The following is an 18577-nucleotide window of genomic DNA, read 5'->3' as shown; positions in this document are numbered from 1 at the left end:
ATGAAACAAGCAAATGTAACTTGCTTGCGTTTCATTAAAATAATGTTCATGTGGTAAATGATCTCAAAATTTATTGTCTTGTTCTAATGTAATGCTGCTCAGTGACAAGTTTCAGAACACTTTATAACAGGGAGCAGAACCATGTTTTTACACATACAGAAACTGATGCTTATGGAAGGGCAGTGATTTGTCCCAAGTCACCCAGTAGCAGATCTGAGTGTAGAATCTCTTCATCTGAAAGATTTTCCTCTTCTAAAGACTGACCTCAGCACACACAAGTGTTGATCATGGAACAACATCACCAGGGCTGAAATTTGTCTGCTACAGTTGACACCAAGAAGACATGTGCCCTGCTTAACGCCATGATTTATCCAAAGATGTCAGCATGCACGTAATTTCAATATGTAGGTAGGGAGAGTCCTCATTTCTGAAAAAGCTTTTGGTTTTTTTGTGTGCTACTCTTCTAATAAAGTGCTGTCTAGTTCTTGTGCTACCCTCTGTATGGCAGTGAACTTCACTTCCAGCACAGTGGCTGTATCTGTCAAACAAAGGAAAAACAGCTTGAGGTTTTGCTTACATGCGCAGTGTACTTGACCTCCCATCTTGTGTCTACCTCAGAAAACTGGTCCAAGTGAGTCTCGCAGTGTGCTAAATATTTAGCTGGATCTGGTCGCGTGAGATCCCCTGTCCTTTGGGGGATGTAGTACGATGTGAGTGCAGGCTAGTAAATAAATCTAGTTGTAAACGTAGACTTGAAGGCTAAAAAGTGTTTCATCTGTCTAAATTTGTTATGAAATGGGTTCTGTGGTATCTAGTAAACGCCTTCACTTTTCTTTTCYGCTCTTTCTGTGTAGAACACCAGCCATGATTGGATGCTCGTTTGTAGTGGACCGAGAATACTTCGGTGAGATTGGCTTGCTCGATCCTGGTATGGAGGTCTATGGAGGAGAAAACATTGAATTAGGCATGAGGGTGAGTAACAAAGAAGAGACTTTGTAATGTCTGTTTGCAAAGAAAGACGGGGAGCCTGTGGCCCAACAGAATTGCTGTCTGACCGATAGGCTATTACACTGAAATAATTGATACTGCAGTGCTATCTGGAACTAACAATCCCAGTAAATGAATATTCCTGGTCTTACTGGCCTTGAGACAATTGATGAAAGTCAGAAATATGGTTCGTTGGTTTGTTCTGTCAGTGTTTGAACTAAGGAGACAGATTTCCCCCTTTCCCAGTCGCTCTACTGATGTAAACAGAGCTACGCTAATAGTACTTCATTTGCTCATTGTGCCTAGGTGATGTTCTGGGTGCATGGTCTGGCAGATGCAGTACCGATGGAAAACTAAGACCAGGCTGGTAGGAGCAGTCAGCTGTAATATTCTACACACCACACACGATGAATGCTATGGTATTTTAAAACTCCAGGGGTCATCTTTAAAGAATAAGAAGTAAAGGGTACAAGTATCTGATTCTGCTGGCCCCAAAGACTTACATGAGAATATTAGAGAAGTTGCAAAGTAGAAGTTTTGAGGAAGGATGCTGCATGTCTGGGAGAGCTAAGATTAGCAGGACCTCTCTCTACAGCAATCTTTGAAAAGGATATCRATTTGAGTGACTTTGGAGTCTGTCTGTCCATCTGTCCTCCTACCTGTTGGGCAACACCTTTTCTGCTTCCCTTCAGCCCAGATGCAGTACTGTAGGCTGAATATCTTGCTCTCTCCAGGAATTCAGGAGCTCAAACTGAGCTCAGGGTAGAGAGCTATATGGGGAGATGATCTCACATAAAGCAGCACCTTAGAAAAGCCGCAAAGACATGCAAAGGAGAGCCGGATTTTGCCTGGTTCTTAGGTCATTACAAAGTGTAGCTAGACAACTTCAGGACAGCTTTAGTCAACCCTGGGCCTGGAAGAGGTTTGCTGCTTGTGATCCTTTGCACTTGTTTTCACGGTGCTGTTTGTCAACAAGTTTTTTCTGGAGTCCAAGGAACCTCCCATTGCTTAGCACTTGGAAATTAGGCCACTTAATGTTGCAYGAACACAAGTTTCCTCATTATAAAGCTGGCTGTTTAATTATTTTTCCCTTACTCTTTATTCCCTGTCTCACAGTAACACATCCCTGGTGCATGTAGTGTGCTCATTAAAGCATATATTCTGCTCGTGCTGAAGCACTGAACATCAAATTAGTCCATCCTTTATCTGTCTCTTTTTTCTAAAATGGCTACAAACTCCTTCACACCAGTGGGCTGAAGAAGGTCATTGTGGCAGGAGTTTGTTTTCGCGTACAAGTTTGTATTTATTATTCCAGCATCCCAGGAGGGATAGGGTTTTTAATGGGACTGTGCGACTATACTGCTTATACTTTGAGGTTTAGAATTCACATTGGGGATAGAAAAACTGCTACCACAAATCATCCAATTTTCCTTAAGAGGGTCAGACTATTACCAGGATCGTGTGAGCTTTCCTTTATCATTGTGCAGGGCTTTGAGCTGTTTGAAACTTTTTCCACATGGCTGCTCCCAGAATAGATTGAACGCTCTGGTGAAAGTCTGGCGTAGCTGATGAATAAGCCTCCTAAGAAGTCTGAAAGCTGTCGCTCTTGCTTAGACGAGAAGAACTTCCTGAGTATGATTAGGGCTCCTGGTAAACAGAGGCAAAGGTTTTAAYAGGATTATAAAATGGCACTTGCTTGAAGAGCCCAGGATTTGAAGTGAGTGAGGACAGGTTTCAAGGATATGGAAACCTGTTAAAGTCTGTAGGAACCCAGGAGCCAGCTCTCGTTCTTTTTTTTTCTTTTTTTTCCCCCAGAAAGAATAATTTATCCTATTGTAATGTTTGAAAAGGGCTTTTGAAAAGTATGAGAGTTTGAATGAGTTCATTCTAAAATAAGCCATATAATGCATTGTTTGTCCATAGTCTGACCATAGATCTGTTAATCTACGTTTTCAGCCTGGATCTAGTGTGGTAATGCACAGCGTGTGCCTCTTAATGTGCAAGTCCTCCATGTGATCCCTCCCAGTGTGTCTTTCAGCACTGTCAGAAACTAGCAGTATGAAAGCGCACAAGAATCTCCTCCCTTCCCCACAGGATATTTATAAAATCACTATGAATTTACAAAGTGGTTTTTTTTTTTTTTTTTAATTTCAGAATCTAGAAGTAAGTTGCAAAAGATCAATCCCTTCCAAAGGCCTGGTAGATTGAGCTATGCAGGGGTCAATGTCCAGAGCAGGAGCCAGCGCTCAGCTGACAGCAAACCAGGACTTGGGGCCACCAGGGCAGGAGGTTGGGTGGGATATTATGAAGTTACACCCAGACACCAAGGTCTGTCCTCGGCCCTTCAGTGTAGTAGAGTCTGCACCTAGGCAAGCTGAGCAGGGAGGAGAGGCCGAGGGTTTGGCTTGTCCCCTGCATCTGCATGGAGGGAGACCGTTGCCCCTGTGTGGCTTGATCTGTGTGGAGCAATGAAAGAAAGAAAAGGGTAGGAATATGTGAATGAACAAGTAATGGGGAAGAGCAGGAAATAAAGCTGGGGAAAACAGTGGGATACATTCTGCTGAAAACGGTCCCTATTTAAAAAAAACTATAGCAGTAATCCTTTAAACTTCTTTGCAGACTATTGTCATGTTACTGCTAAAAGAAAAGGGATTAGGCTTGGAGTGTCTGAATTAGATTACATTGCATCTAATGAACCTTCATTTAAATTGTTTTAATAAAGTGAAATTGGGAAAGGCAGTGCAGCTAATGAGCTGATTTGGGAGGATACTGTTTGATAACCCAGCTAATCCCCCTTAAATCTATTGTTTATTAAAAATATCATCACTTGGGTATTCCACTAGTGGCTTTTTCCTTTTCTAAATTCCGTAAATGGGGGTATTTAAATAATTAACTTAAGTGATTTGCTGCTTTGAGTAAACAGTGCATAAACTGGCTACCTGACTGGTGCTACCACATCTGTTGAAAATATTTATGGGTCTGCAATTCTCTTTTTTATTTATATTGCCTTTTCTGTGTAAACTTCTTGTTGGTAGAGCTGCAACATTCTCCTAATGGGGTAGCTTTGCAGTGAGGCCAACATCTGTTTGCCAGGCTAGAAAGGTTCTGGCTTGGGTGAGAAAGAGGGCCAGCCATTCTAGGAAATAAAAGGGAGATGGACATGATTGCAGGCTTGCAGTAGCAGGGAAATAGATGGACCCTTACATAATGTCATCTTGTACTGTGTTTTTCAAAGGTGACAGTTTCATTGCAAGATGGATAAATATAGGGTTGAATTCTGTTATGGAGAAATGGTGCTATTCTGCTAGTGTTCGCAAACCTGCAGTCGCTAAAGCTGATGGGAATCGTCTGCGAGGATCTGAAAGCCGATTTTTGCCAGGCATTTACAAGGTTGAATTACGGCTGACTCCTGCATGGGTGAGGTGCCCTTGACAAACACAGGCAACTTGGCTTGTTTGCTGCATCAGTGCCTGGTGCTGCTTCACTGCTCTGCCACCTTGTGTCCTTGTGCATCCAGTGAACAGTAGGTAGCCCGATTTTCATTTCGTCTGTCGTTCAGCTGTCTTTTTGCCAATCTGGAAGCAGAGATAAGGGAAAGTGATGGTACTTTCTTCTGCAATGAAGCAGTGAATGTGTCTGTGCCTTAAGGAGATCCCCTAGATTCAGGGTGGATTGTGCTGGTCTTTGCCACTCCTGGACTCCAAATGGTCCATCTGACCTGTAGTGTAGTGAGATGTCCCAATGGTAAGTGGAATGCCAGCGTGCTTGGTCCTTGTTCAAATRTGCATTTGAAATGTAGAGGAAGGCAGGGTTTCCTTCAGAAGAGAATGCCAAAWTAAGAAATTATCCAGGGATACCTTGGAGGGGTTGGGAAACAGAAATTAGTAGTTTTAATAGGCTACATACTATTTACTCAACAACTAAGTAAGAAACTGTGTGGTTTACAAGCCTCGTGTAAGATCCCTYGTTAGTGGGAGCTACAGATACCCTTAATTGTTTAGAAAGGGATCATAGAAACATTAAAAGCCTGCTTTATGATTTGACCTAATACAAGGAATTTATGATCCATCTTTTTATAGCAGAGTCATTAATCATTACAGCAAGGCTCTGTCCTGTTCCTCTGGAATGCTGGCGATAAGGTGAATGAATTGTTGCTCTTTTTATTTTATCCACATCTACAGTAATGGTAGGTGGGAAGAGATCAAGCATTTATTTTAAAGAATGCTCTAGTACAAATGAAATTCTGTTTCCATCCAAACAAAATAAAAAATAAATTTGTTGCCACAATGACAGCTGAAAGCAAAACTTGTTCTCTCTTATTATGACCAGGATAAACCAGTTTACTTTTTCTTTAATAGCACCATGATATATCTCAAAGGAGGGGATCTGCACTAGTTGATGATTTCTTTCAGGTGCTGTCTAATGACTTACCCAGTTTTAGACATCTTAAAGAAGCCTAGTGTTTTTGAAGGTCTGACCAGAGAAATTAATTAGAGGCGTCCTTAGATACAACTGCAATAAATCAATTCTGCGGTGGACTCAAGTGATGATCCTGTTGTCTTTAGTWCTCCAGTGGTGCCTAGTTGGATGCTTATGGTTAGTTGTGACCTAAGCTTGTGAAGATGTGTCRCCAGTAGCTTTGGCCAGTTTTGGTTGCTGACTCTGGGAACATATAGTTCATCAGGACTGGAAAAGATTGCTTGAAAACGGGATAAAATTTCAGGTCRTTGCTCTCTTTGCTGTTGTGGTGACATGCTAACAGCAGCCAGGCTGGCTAGCTGAAAGCAAGCACAGGTTATGTGCATGGACAYGCAGCCCCATCTCTGCATTTGCAGAAATACTGTGCGTTAGAAACTCATGGTGCAGATTCACTGGAATCGCTCTCCCAGGAAATAAAACTCATTGCCTAATACGCTTTCATACACAAGCAAGTTATTATACTTTRCAAACTTATGCTATGTGGCCCAGCTTTGCTTTCTTTAAAAGCAGACGAGCTCTATTTTCTCTGAGCTAAAATGCTAATGGTGGGTTGTTGAGCATTGAATTCTTGACCTGCTTTTATTACCTTCAGCTAAGGAGATTTAGATTCCTTTGAGCAGTCAGTGTTTTAAACGCAGATTCTGGGCTGGTATGCTATGATAAAAATGTCACAAGGTTTATGTATGGCAAATTTTAATTCTAAATTCTGGACCATGCTTTTTACCTTGTATGATTCATGAGGCCAGGCCCCTAGTGTTAGAGCTGAGAAATAAGTAGGAATGTCATTTTTCAAAATTTCATGGTTTTTATCACATGCTGTGGTAAAACAAAAAGTGAAAATTTAACAAAAATACAGGTTTATCAAAATGTCTTATTTCAGTAATTCCAAAATACTTCATTTTTACTTTGATTTTTCCCAAGCTGTAATTTTTAGTATAAATTAACTCAGTTTCAAATGAAAAGTTTTAAAAGAAAGCTTTTCAGTATCAAGGCATTTAATCACTTAAATGGAGAATCACTTAAATAACATTAACAAAAATTCACAGTTTCTGGTAATCTGAAAATGTAGTGCATGCATATGACTATTCACATGGAAGTGCAATAAATTACCATCTTCAGCATGCAATTAAATGCTATTTGAATGTTTCTGCACTGAGCTCTGAATAGCCAGAGCAAAATCCTAACAAGGGATGTAATCTACTCAAAGTTACCCAGTTGTAGAAGTAGTAAAGACCTGTGTGRTAAATCTGCTAGGTCTCATTCTCCAGATAAGCTGTATAAGTAAAGGTGTCATGTCTGCGGTTTAATTTAGCATTTTTATAGGCATTTCCTAGGGTTAAAGAAGGTTAAGGTTGTAAAGTCAAGCACTAAGAAAATCATGAAAGGATTGAATTCCTGGTGCCTGGGTTACATTAATGTGCAGCTCCTTCCCCTCTTTAAAATAGAGATTGGAATAGGCTTTTATTCTATGATGATATGCATATATGATGAGCCAAGTTCTCCGCTAGTCTAAATTTTCAGCGTCTTTTAATTTCAATGGAGTTGCATTGATTCCAGCAGRCTGCAATTAGGCTCATGATTTGTATAAAGCAATAGTGCATCCTTGTCTGGAAAAGGAGCCAGCGTTCACTGTAGGTGGAGAGACGCTTGCAGGCATTACATCCAGTCCCAAAGACACGTGGCACGCAACGATTACAGCCCGTGTTTTGAGGAGTCGTTAGCAACTCTGATTGCTCTGGTTCTGCTGCTTTATCCACCCAGTAACTGGTGTTCTCACCTCGGTGCAGTGAACCAGAGAGATCCAGCGTTGTCAGCAAACAAGAAAACCATGAAAAAGCAGATGAAAAGGACAGACGGAATTCCAGCCTGACAGCCAGCTTCTGGTGCCAGGTTTCAAATGTCTGACGTAATGGCATTGGAAACCAGAGGTTTTCCCCTTGTAAAGGGTCTTCCCACACATGAAGGAGAGGAACGTGCAAACAGTGCATCGCAAAGCCAGACAGCTGAAGGATGGTGCTTGGCCCATTGCTCCTAAGYGAGAATACATTTTTTTTCCTACCAKATCATTTATATATTCTTAATTGTACTCTAAATGGGATTCACAGTCTTGTTTCTGGGGAGAGAATCCAGCTCTCTACCTGCCTGCGGTTTATTTGAACCAGATTGTGATCTTTTTTAAATTGAAGATAACTGTAACCTTGAATGGAAAACAATGTTTTCATCAGAAGCTAGCACAGTGGTGTTCTAGCATGAAATTRCCGGCAAGCTATGGGACTAGAGCTTAGGAATACTGTTAAAAACACTCTCTAAAGTGGGAGYATTGGAAATAGCTCAGCAAAGAGCATCTGGCCATTTGGCTTCAATATCGCATCATGCTCCATGGAGTGTAACATTTTATGTTTCAAACRCTTTCATGTACTAGAGCGTTATAAAAGCACAAGGCTGGAAATTTCAGAAACAGATCAACAGCAAAAGAGGYGAGGAAGGAGAATGCTTCCTTAGTCTTTGTTGCTTTCTTCTCAGCCCTTTTCCGGCAGATTTAATCTCATGCTGGTTCCCCTGCAGTGGCAAGCGGGAACTGAAAGAGAGAGACAGAAGAAATGCAGAGTTGAGTGTGCTGATTGCACTGCGGTTTAAATAGCTTTCAGTTGCCTAATGATGAGACTGAACCAAAAGCCTGGAAACAATCTACACCTGGTCAGAAACTTTGTGATGCAACATAGTTTCTTTTGCAAAATAACAACTCATCCAACACTCCAAATGTTCTGCAGGACTCTGTTAGTGTTGATGATGATCACCAAAAGCCTGGTTTTGCTGTTGCATAGCCGGAGGTGCCCTTACCCAAGTGCCCAGAGCACCATGCAAACGGTTTCTTTGAAAATTTTGGAACTATTTTGAATCTTTCTCAGAACCCTTCCAAAAAAAATAAATAAATCAACGCTGTGGAAAATGGCTTGTTTCCATTCCAAAATGAAATGTGAAAGTGTTTCAGGATATCAGCTGCTCCCAGAGCTGGAGGTTCCCCATTTCTAACTGACCCTGTGATTAGCTCCCCAGGTGATTCTTATTGCTGTCGGGATAACAGGCTCGATCCGAACCCCTGAGCAGCATGAGGATCCTCTGACTGGTGCAGATCTTCCCAGCCTGGACTCCAGCAGTTGGATGAAAGCCGTGGTTTGGGCCAGTGCCCCATGTGGAGGTCCCCAGCCGAGGCGAGTCCTGGGCCAGGGGGACGCCAGGAGGCCGCGAGGCCCCCGGGCTCAGGGGCCTTGTCGCACGGGGGGCTCCCTGCAGTGCCGTCCTCCGGACCGGGCTCCGTCGGGAAGGCGTACCCCCATCTCAGAGGTAGACTATCGGATTTATGGCATCCTCGTCCCCGGTCTGGAGAGCTGATTGTAAGGGTTGAAGTGTATAAATTTTCATCTGTTGAGGAGGTGTCACCCTTGTAGGAAATCTCAAGTCACCGTTATTTATGGTGTTCAGCAGAGGCCTATAAATCCTCCCCACTGGCAAGCTTTCTCGTCACGTGGGTGTGCAAGGGAAACAGAACCGACCACTGATGGGTTTTAGGGCAGACTGTGGGTTTTCTGGTTGTTTTCTCTTTTAATTCTGCCTGGAAAACTCTATGAGGTAATGTGCCTTTTTTTTTTTTTTTCACTGTATTTTGTGTAGTCTCTTAAAGAAGTGTCAAACCGACTAATAATGACCCTTGCGATAGCGCTGCCCGAGTAGAGCAAAGCGCGTTAAGCTGACCTGCGTGACAGGCGCCTCCGAGCGGGAGGAGGGAGGGGGTGAGGCGTGTACCTGTGCCTTTGAGTAAAGGTTCGCTCCTCGGTATCAAAAAATTACAGCATTATCTGTGTTGTGTGTAATCCCACAGAAGAAAAGCCACTAGCACCCTGCATAGACAAGCTATTTTCTGTTGAAGGCAGCAGAGGATTAGCCACCAATGGGAGCTTTTAATGTGAGGCTTCTGGAAATCTTATTAAACGGCCTGCGTAGTGCAGTGGTAGTATTTGCAGCGAATGTCGAGCTCTTGTCCAGGCAATGCTCGCCAGCYGAATGGTTTTGAGGAGTCCGTCTCCTGTCCTGCCGCCCCGGATTGCCCGTCTGCAAATGGCCRTGGTAAAATTCACCACGTACTGGTGAAATCAGCCCTTTAGCACAGGGAACGGTAAGGGTGTCAGGCCTGGTCTCAGTGTACAAAATGTTTAATTTTTCTAATTCTAGTGCGTACCCTTTCTATACTGACTTTATATCCTTTTCTGGGGGCGGATCCTGGTTCAGCTGAGCACAGATGGAAAATACGTGGGCGTAGGGTCTGCGGGCATGGGGGCAGTCCCCAGCGCAGAGTCAAAAAGCAAGCACATGAAAAGTTCGGCTGTCACCACCTAATCTTTATCCTGCAAGYGCATCCCAAAGTGTTTTCCCAAACTTGCCCTCAGTTTTATGTTCTGTTCCTTCCGATGCTGATGGCAGGAGCATTTGGCTGTGGTCATTTACAATGATACCAGCCATCAGTTGCCAAACCAAAATTACTGTTCGGTCCTGTGAAGGTGTATCATTTCCTACAATTCGTTGTCCTTTAAAAGCTTTGTGGGAATACTTCACAGCAATGTTTTGGGATATGATATGTGCAATGATGTACCTTCAGATCATACTGACTGCTGGGAGTTGGGAATTGGTGACCCCCACTTGCCACWTTTGCTCCGTACTTTCTTTTCCACTTCAGCATGGAAGGAAGGAAATGAACAAAAAATCCCAATAAAATATTTAAAGTCGCCTTCAAACAGTCCCCAAAACATCTCTCTTAAATCTTATATTTTCTACGTAGAAAAAGCAGGGAAATGGGGTGGCCGAAAGGCTTTATTATTAGCATGTTTAGTATAACTTGCATAGTTCATAATTTGTTTCACTGCTCTTGTAACGCAGCTGGTCTAGATCCATACAGAAAAACAACCTTAGCGTCCTCCTATGTCATTGTTTCTCATCTATTAACATCAGACTAGATTGCGTGGCAGTGTTAGACACATACAGACATGCACAAATGTATTGGTCAGAAAGCACAATCCCTTTCCCTGAGTAACTTTCTTCCAACATAATGGAAAGGTGTTAGCTACTTAAAGAAAAAAATAAATGCAAAATGGCATATCGTCCTTTCTATTTGTATTTTAGATTTAGAAAATGCAGACCTCACTAAAAAAATGATTTAATATGACATACAGAATTTATAGCATGAGAGCTGCAGCCAAGGAGAAACCGGAGAAGCCTCAAAATACGTCTGTGATTTCTATGATAGATGCAACTGCATAATATATGTGTTTGGAATATAATAAAATGATACATTTGTATGTCTCAGTTAAACTGTAGCTGCATATTTGTACCTAAAACGCCACTTAGATTTTTCTGTGCATCTCTAATAGCATGTCATTTATGCAAATATCTTACTAGCAGCAGAAAAACAAACAATTGGTAGCTTTAAAGTATGTCATACGCCTCGGTTCCTAGCACGTTCTGGGGGAGCAGGTAGATGAGCGGTGGCTCTGTTCAACCACAGGAGAAACTGAGGCAGAAGGCTAAAAATGTGCACAGAGGTCGTTCGAGGGGCCTTCAGTGACAAATCCTGGGCTGGAACTCTCTCAAATGGACTTCATTGCCTTTTTCGCTACCAGTCACTCTGAATGCAAAGCCTGGAGGGATTATTGCGGCGTACAGAGCTGGCGTGCGTTTACAGGGGCTATTTTCTCTCTTCTCCTTTGCTTCCTGGTGACACCCCCCACATGGCCTTGTGAGGTTTGCTGCAGAAGACCCAGCCTGTCCCGCTGCCACTGGCAGACAGATGTCCTATCCCTTCCCTGCTCCTTTTGCTCAGCCTTTTTTCTGGGTGGGTTTCCCTGCCGTCGCACCATTAGCCCCGCAGCGGCCGGTCTGCTGGCCCTCGTGGAGCTGCTGGTGAGTTCGGCTCCAGTTAGCTGCAGTTCAAGGTCAAATGGGACTTTAAAATATGAATAAATGTCAGGGTTTGCTGGCACATCGATCTCAGTCTTTTTGATTACTGCCAGATCCCATGAATAAATTAGCCTTGACAGGTACGATAAATTGTATAGACTACTGATCTCAAACAGCAAATGTTAAAGAAGGGCACGGCAGGCACGGAGGGGAAAATACCCTCTGCAGATGCTTGTATTAAATGAGGTGGTTTAGATGCAGTGCTGGGAGCGATGGACGGGCAGGAAAAGGCCTTTTGTTCATGCGAGAGGCTGCGCCGAGCACGACGGAGTGGGAGCTCYGGCTGCCCTCGCCAAGGCCACCCCTCCGAGGAGGCTTTGCAAACCGCTTGGTCCTGGGTCCTCCTGCTCCCAAGAGTGATGGTCGGCAGTCCGTGTCTCCAACAAAATAGTACTGAAGCAGAGAGCGCTGGAGGTGGCTCCTGGCATCTTCACGTGCTGTAATAACACTGTGCGCTGCCAAGCCATGACTGGTTTACATCTCCGAGCTCTGCTGTGGAGCGACAGTTTACTRGGAAATCAGCAGATATTCCTGAACAACGTAACTTATAATATATTATCTCTTTTCTGTGATTTCCTGTAGTACATAATGTGGAGATTCTTCATTTCCATCCTATGCATAGTTTTAATACTAGCAATATTAATCATTGTTTCATTTAGAAAAAATGTTACCTTTTGATGATAGTTAAATGAGCATGCGAAAAGAATTTGAGAAAGGGTTTTTCTTCCTGATACTAATTTATCTGCATCTCTCCATCAAAGCATTTTCAGGTTTTCTAAATTCTGGAAAAAAATGATCTAGAATCAAAATATTACAGTAATCTCCAATATAAGATATTTCAGAAAGCTAGTTATTTTTTTCCATCACAGACATGTGGAGTTGTACTGTTAATCCCATAAATTATGTCCTCTTTCTGCAACGTCATACACACATTCTCTCTCCGTGTGTCTTGATAACTTGTGTGTGTGTGTGTGATGGAACAGTCCTGGAGGTCATGGAATAGTGCTCATTCTGGGCCATTCCTCTTCCCAGGGGTTCTGTGGAATAGTTGGGTTTGTGCTGAAATATTAAACTTCACAGTATTGTTAATCAGAAATGCACAATTTCAAATACAGAAACTTTTTTTTCTTCAAAAGCAGGAATATACATAAGTGCTGTATGTTGTAGCGAAAGAATTAAAGGAAGAAACTCTGTTTTGGCTTGGACCAGTTTTGTAAAATGAAAGCAAAACAGTCTCTTTAGATTTTACATTTTGAAAGTTCATGTTTTGCATAGCTCCAGTTGTTTTAGCTGCAAATATGCAAGTATCCCATTGACACGTGGATCACCCCATTAATAGGCATAATCAATGGTATATGTATGCAGTAGGGACTCTTATAAATCTGTGGTGTATGTGCCAAACTGTTTCTGTGCTGTGATGAGCTGATAAGCCCTCAGTCTATGTGGAGCAGTAGGATATGATGGAAGGGATTACAAAAAGCTTCTTTATTTAGAAATGCAATGGAGTAATGTAGCCAGAGGTTGAGAAAGTGAAGGCTGGGAAAGAGAAAGGGTCCTTCCTACCGCAGGAGCTTCACCAGATGAGATGGCATTCATCATGCACTGAGCACGTGGTCAGGGTGTTAAGTATGGTCACAGGAAAAAGAAGGCAAAATGGGGTCACATTTGAAGGAAAAAGGGGGCAGCCGCAGTGCTGAGTCGTTAGAAGCAAATTGCCTAATAAGAAGGATTTTGAGAACTGCGTAGAAGCTCCTGAAAGATTAGCCCTTGCAGGCAGGTGCCTGCAAGCCTCAAAATGTGTACTTTTCTGATTACTGGTATTATGGGCGGAAAAAAAAATGTTTACAAAGCAGTCGGGAGGAGGATGAAGATTGTTTTCTGAGGGCCAAGGAAGTATTGTGCTAGACTTAGGAATCAGGCAAAGAAGCTGTTAAAGTAAATAGATAAGAGAAAGGCATTAGGTTTTTAGACCTGGGGCTTCTTGAGCAGACGTGGGATGAAACGGGGAGGGATTTGCACATAAGGGTCAGAGCATCTTCAGTCAAAGTGGCTGCACAGATTTTTAAGTTGTTTTTTTTTCTCATGCCTGCAAAAATGCGTCTCAGTATTTCCACTCAGTGTTCCTTGTTTACAGATCTTGTAAGCATTAATTCTCAATTGGTAAACCCTTAAAGCTTCAGAGTAAGCCGGAAGATGAACCCTTGGGGACTCCAAAGACTTTATTTTATGCCATACAAATACACTATTGCGAAAGTGGATCCACATGATAAATTACAGCTGTGTGCTTTGCATATATTACACTGCTCCGACTTCTTTTCTGTTCCCTCCCCAGTAATCCACCTGTTCAACCAATGTGCCAGTTCCTCAGTAAATTTAAGTTTCACTTGCTTTTAATTTCTGCCTACTAAAACATTTTGTCAGTTGCTGCCCTGTGGCCCTGGGAGGAGGCTGGGAGGTGTTGCAAACTTTATTACGATCCAAAACAAGTAACTCACACTTCTGTCAATGTGAGAAATTCTTTAAAGCATCCACAAAAGCATATATCCTTATCTTCCTTGCTGATACACTTTGGGGTTTCTTTTTTTTTGGTATCACTTTATAGTAAATATAAAGGGATCCGAATTTATTACTCCAAAGAAGGAACACCAGTCTCCATCAAATGAAAACACTTCAGGTTACAACCAGACCAGACAAGGTGACTGAATTCCTTTCTTTTGACTTGCATGTTATCTGCCTAGTACAGAAACTTGATCGCTGAAACATTATCTTCCCATACAACATAGAYATTAGCAATTCATGCATATCTGCTGGGTTGGTGATGATCTTCAGTGGCCCTTTATTAAAATACCATCTTCAGTAAATAATTCCCTCCAAAGACCTGGGTCTGCTTGTATCAGTTATTTAATATCTTTTATGCAGTCAGTTGTCAGCTTTGTAGACACATAGACACATACAATATCTCTGCTGGCTGTTCATTCTTAATAGATCTATTTGATCTATCAGTTAGAAATCAGTTATCATATAGTATCCATCTTAAAGATCTTATTTAAAATTAGATTCCAAATTCCCAAGGCAAAGTGTCCTTAGGTAGGGATGATGTCCCTTGAAAACAACATATGGGAATTTAAGGAAGTAAATGAGGTCATCTTGTACCTACCTACTCATTCAAAGCATCACTGCCTTAAGATGAAGCATGAATGCATGTTTGTTTGCAAAGATGTGCAGCAGCTTTAATATCTGCTGTGTTTAGAACTGGATATATCACCCACCTCCAAAGCCATCCCTTTGGGAATAGGCTGCGCATCTTCAATGTCTTTTGTCTGTCAGAATGAAATCCTTTGTGGAGCTTGGAGCTCTGTCTTTGGTGTTTGGTATGTCCGGCACCTTGCCAATAATGCATTTATTTCCTTAGCCAACTGTATTAAGCTATTGTGTATTGAACTACTGGTTCAATATTACTTGAACTACCTTCCTCCTCCTAGGAATTCTGTTAGGTGATTATTCATTTCACTGTGTATGCTGCTTTCTGTTGTGTTGCCTTCCTTGATGTCTGAGACACATGAATTATGGAAAAAAAACATAGTCAGGCTTAACCTATAGAAAAGAAAAAAGAAAATGAATGATAGAGATCTTCCAAAAAGCTCTGGATGAGAGACCACAGGAGAGGGGAGTGAGTTAAGGCAAGCAAACACTTGGAGGGTAGTGATTAATGCAGGCAGTTGTAGACTGMGAACAAGTGAAATGTAAGCATTGCACAAAGGACCAGAAGACAAACTAATGACGCCCAGGCAAGAGGCACTGTAATTAACAGTTCTCATGGGAAGAAAAACCATGCCAAACTAAGCTTTGACAGGGGTCTCCTGAGAGAGAAGGACAGGTCTTGCTAGAGCCAATTCTGAACCTGCTGTGGTTGTACCAGATGCTTCAGATAAACCTGACCTATCCCTGGATCAGGGATGAAGCACTGATAATGGATCAGAGAACCAAGCCCCAAATATTTTGTACTGACACCTGAAGTATAGAGTGAGACGGGGTGTAACCTGAATCAGGCCATTAATTTTTCTACCTAGCCATGTAAGCAATAGGGGCATTCTGGCCTCCTCCTTCCCAGCTCCTCCCTAGGACATTTTTGACTTGGGGGGGTGTCGATGTGTTTTATTTCTGGAGTCATGCTGAGATATTTTTCTCTGGCTTGCAACGTAAGTAGGACCTGAGCATTAGAAAGCCAAATTTAAACACAAGTTTCCAGCATCCTGTGCTCAGCAGCAGCTCTTCACGTTGTGTGGCCTTTCATTTACTCAGGTTACTCTTGGTTGTCTTCAGGAGGAAGCAAAATGAGAATAATTGCGAAGGAAAACACGGTTCATTTTTCTTGTTCCTCATTAATCCTGATTCCTGATCTTCTCAGGAGGGTATAGTAATGTGTAAATGCAGTATAAGTTACTCTCTCTCCCTTTACTCTCACTCCCTCTGCCTGTTTTAATTAAGCATAGCTTGTTGTCCATCTTACTGAAGCAATGTTTCCTGTCATGTCAAATGTCAATGGTAGCTTCTATATGAAGAAATAGCAAATTCTTGTAATTATTAAGATGTTCCTTAGACCTTCACACAAGGCTTTCTCAGTCTGAATGCCTTGCAGGGCACTGATCCCTTTTTTGTCAAAGAAAACAGATAAGGAAGGAAAAAAAGACCTGTGCAATCGAGCATTATAATTTTAAAATTTAGCAATAGGTCAAGACACAGATAAAGGAAGAAACTGTGAGATGAATGTGACAGCAAAAGAAAGGAAATAGTGATAATGCAGTGACCTGGGTGAATTGCATCTTGAAGGGTAGTTTAAAGATTTAAAAACTTCTTGCTTAGTCCTTTGTTAAGGAAAGACAGGGGAAAAGCTCTCCTTCAGTGGCATTAGCTGGATGTTCACAACCTGCGTCTTATATATAAAGGAAGTGCTATAACTTAGTAAAACAGGAAACTTTAAATAACTAACTCAAATCCATGAGCTTGTTAGAGATTGCATGATAAATCTTTCACCTTGCTGCATCTGACCTCCTTGAATTGTGAGATACAACCAAATGGAGTATCTAACCCATTCTAAAAAACCTCTACACCTTCCTCTGGGGAGTGCAGGAATTACACCCCAGTGCAGAGCCCAAGCAGCCATTGATTTAATTTAACATAGATCCAAATAGCATTTGTTTTCAAAATACCTCTAGTAAATGCAGTGCTCTTTTGCACTTGTTATCGCATTAATAAAGATCTGACCCACTAACCCTCTCTGTTTGATGCCTTAATTTCTGCACTGTTTCTGCTTCTGTCACAGTGAGGGCTTGATGCAATATTTCGCTTTTACCAAGTGCAGACACTAATCGTTAGGTCTTCAATAAAGACCGTTTGTGTCCTAGTTCTTTGCCTTTGGTGCTGGTGTCCCCTGCTCAAAACATGTAGCAAAGGGTGTGCAGAGTCTAGATATGAATGTCTGACCATTACCAACATCCCTGTTTATCTCCAGGCGCTTTGACAACAGCTTCTTGGGTAAAGAACAGGTCTGCTGTCAGTTCTGCCTTCAGTGGTCCAACGTACAGTGGATCTAAAGTACAGTGATCCAGTGTACAGAACCAAACCAGCAGTAGATAAGGTGCAAATGTTACCACACTGATTGCGCTTTAGGCCCCAGGTTGAGACCCACAAAAGCAAAATGCAGGGAGAGGTGAATGCAAGATTTGGTTGCCCAGTTTTCAAGTCTGGAAGGTCTGTGTGGTAGTTTGGCAGCACCCTTTGCATCTTTGTAGGGCAGTCTGTGGGGTGTGGACATCTCCTTTTACTTTCTGTTTGTGCAGCAGGCAGCAGAGGAAGTGTTTTTTGAGGTCAGGGGAGAAGAGTATGTGAGAGAAAACCAGAGGGCTGAATCTTCCTTCTGAGTTTCACAGGGGAAGCTTGAAAATTCGGATGATAAATTCCCCAGTCTGTTTCAGCTTTTCTTCCACTCCTTCCCACCCCCCACCCGCTGAGTCTCAGACCTTCTCCCCACCTTCCATTTCCTGCTCTTGCCAATATGCTTGAATTCTTTCTTCACTCTCCTACCCTCCACCTTTCCTGGCTCAGCTCCACCAGGCCTTAATGTGCCGCACATATCTAGCTGTGCCCAGTGACTTACGAGCTCAGTGCTTCTGTGGACATCAGACCTCTTAAGTACCTAAGCAACTCCCAGGAAAGCTCATAAATGTCTTTCACGATGGATGTTCAAAGTAAGGGAAGCGTTAGAGGCTTAAGGAGTTTGTTGCTTAAGAGAAGCTTTGACTAGATGAGAAGGAGAAAGCCGGTAGCCCTRGGTGAAGAAAATGCCTTTTTAATAGCAAGAACAATTAACTAGGGTACCCACCTATGACATGAGATGATATTGTAAAGGAAATGCTTTAGTCTAAGCAGAAATTAATTCAGAGAAAACGTGTAACAGGCTTCTCTTACATATGAAAATCAGCCTTGGTTCATCACAGAGGTTTCTTCTGACTTCATCTCTGACTATGGAAAAATGATAAGGTGAAGACTGCTAGGGATCCTAGGCATTTGGGAGAAGCATTTGAAGGAAGCAGCAGTGACCTCGGGAAGTGAATCCAGAGATGGATGCAGTTAAAACCAGATTAATGGGTCAAAGGAGGAACAGACTCGGATGCATCTGGAGAAATCTGTGAAATTCCCAGTGTCTCAAGAAAAACACCTTTGTCCAGGTTTGCTGTATCCCTTTTTCCTCTCTCTGTTTTCTCTTGTCTGATTGCATCTTCTGCTTCTTTGGCCTCTTTTGCTCTATGTGGTCACTTGTTTTCAACCCTGCCTTCTTTCTTTTCATCCATCCATCCATCCCCTAAGTACTGGACAAAGTTGCCAGAAATGATCTCATGCGAATAATCCCATGTTGCCAACCTGATTAAAATAAACGTTGAGGCACCACACTGTGCAGCATTCAGACTGCCTAGTGTGGACACAGTTCTACTCTAAAAACAATTGTGGCGTGCAAAGGTGAAACAGAAAACAATATTTAAAATTCTTACAGTGCCCATATATATATCCATGTATCATGGGTGTTGTCAAAGACGTGCTGGAT

At 42.3% G+C, this 18577-nt stretch overlaps 1 protein-coding gene across 1 annotated transcript in view; it reads left to right on the top strand.

Moving 5' to 3' along the window:
- GALNT9 (polypeptide N-acetylgalactosaminyltransferase 9) overlaps positions 1 to 18577 on the top strand; it is a 157922-nt gene that overhangs the window by 81282 nt on the left and 58063 nt on the right. Inside the window, exon 6 of the mRNA XM_026058798.1 lies at positions 855 to 972. Coding sequence (XP_025914583.1) covers positions 855 to 972 — 118 coding nt within the window. The remainder of the gene's footprint in view (positions 1 to 854; positions 973 to 18577) is intronic.

The sequence above is a fragment of the Apteryx rowi genome, unplaced genomic scaffold (genome assembly GCF_003343035.1).
Source record: "Apteryx rowi isolate R43461 unplaced genomic scaffold, aptRow1 scaffold_15, whole genome shotgun sequence".
Lineage (NCBI taxonomy): Eukaryota > Metazoa > Chordata > Aves > Apterygiformes > Apterygidae > Apteryx > Apteryx rowi.
Note: the sequence above shows the minus strand (reverse complement) of the source record. Positions and strands in the feature narration are given on the sequence as shown.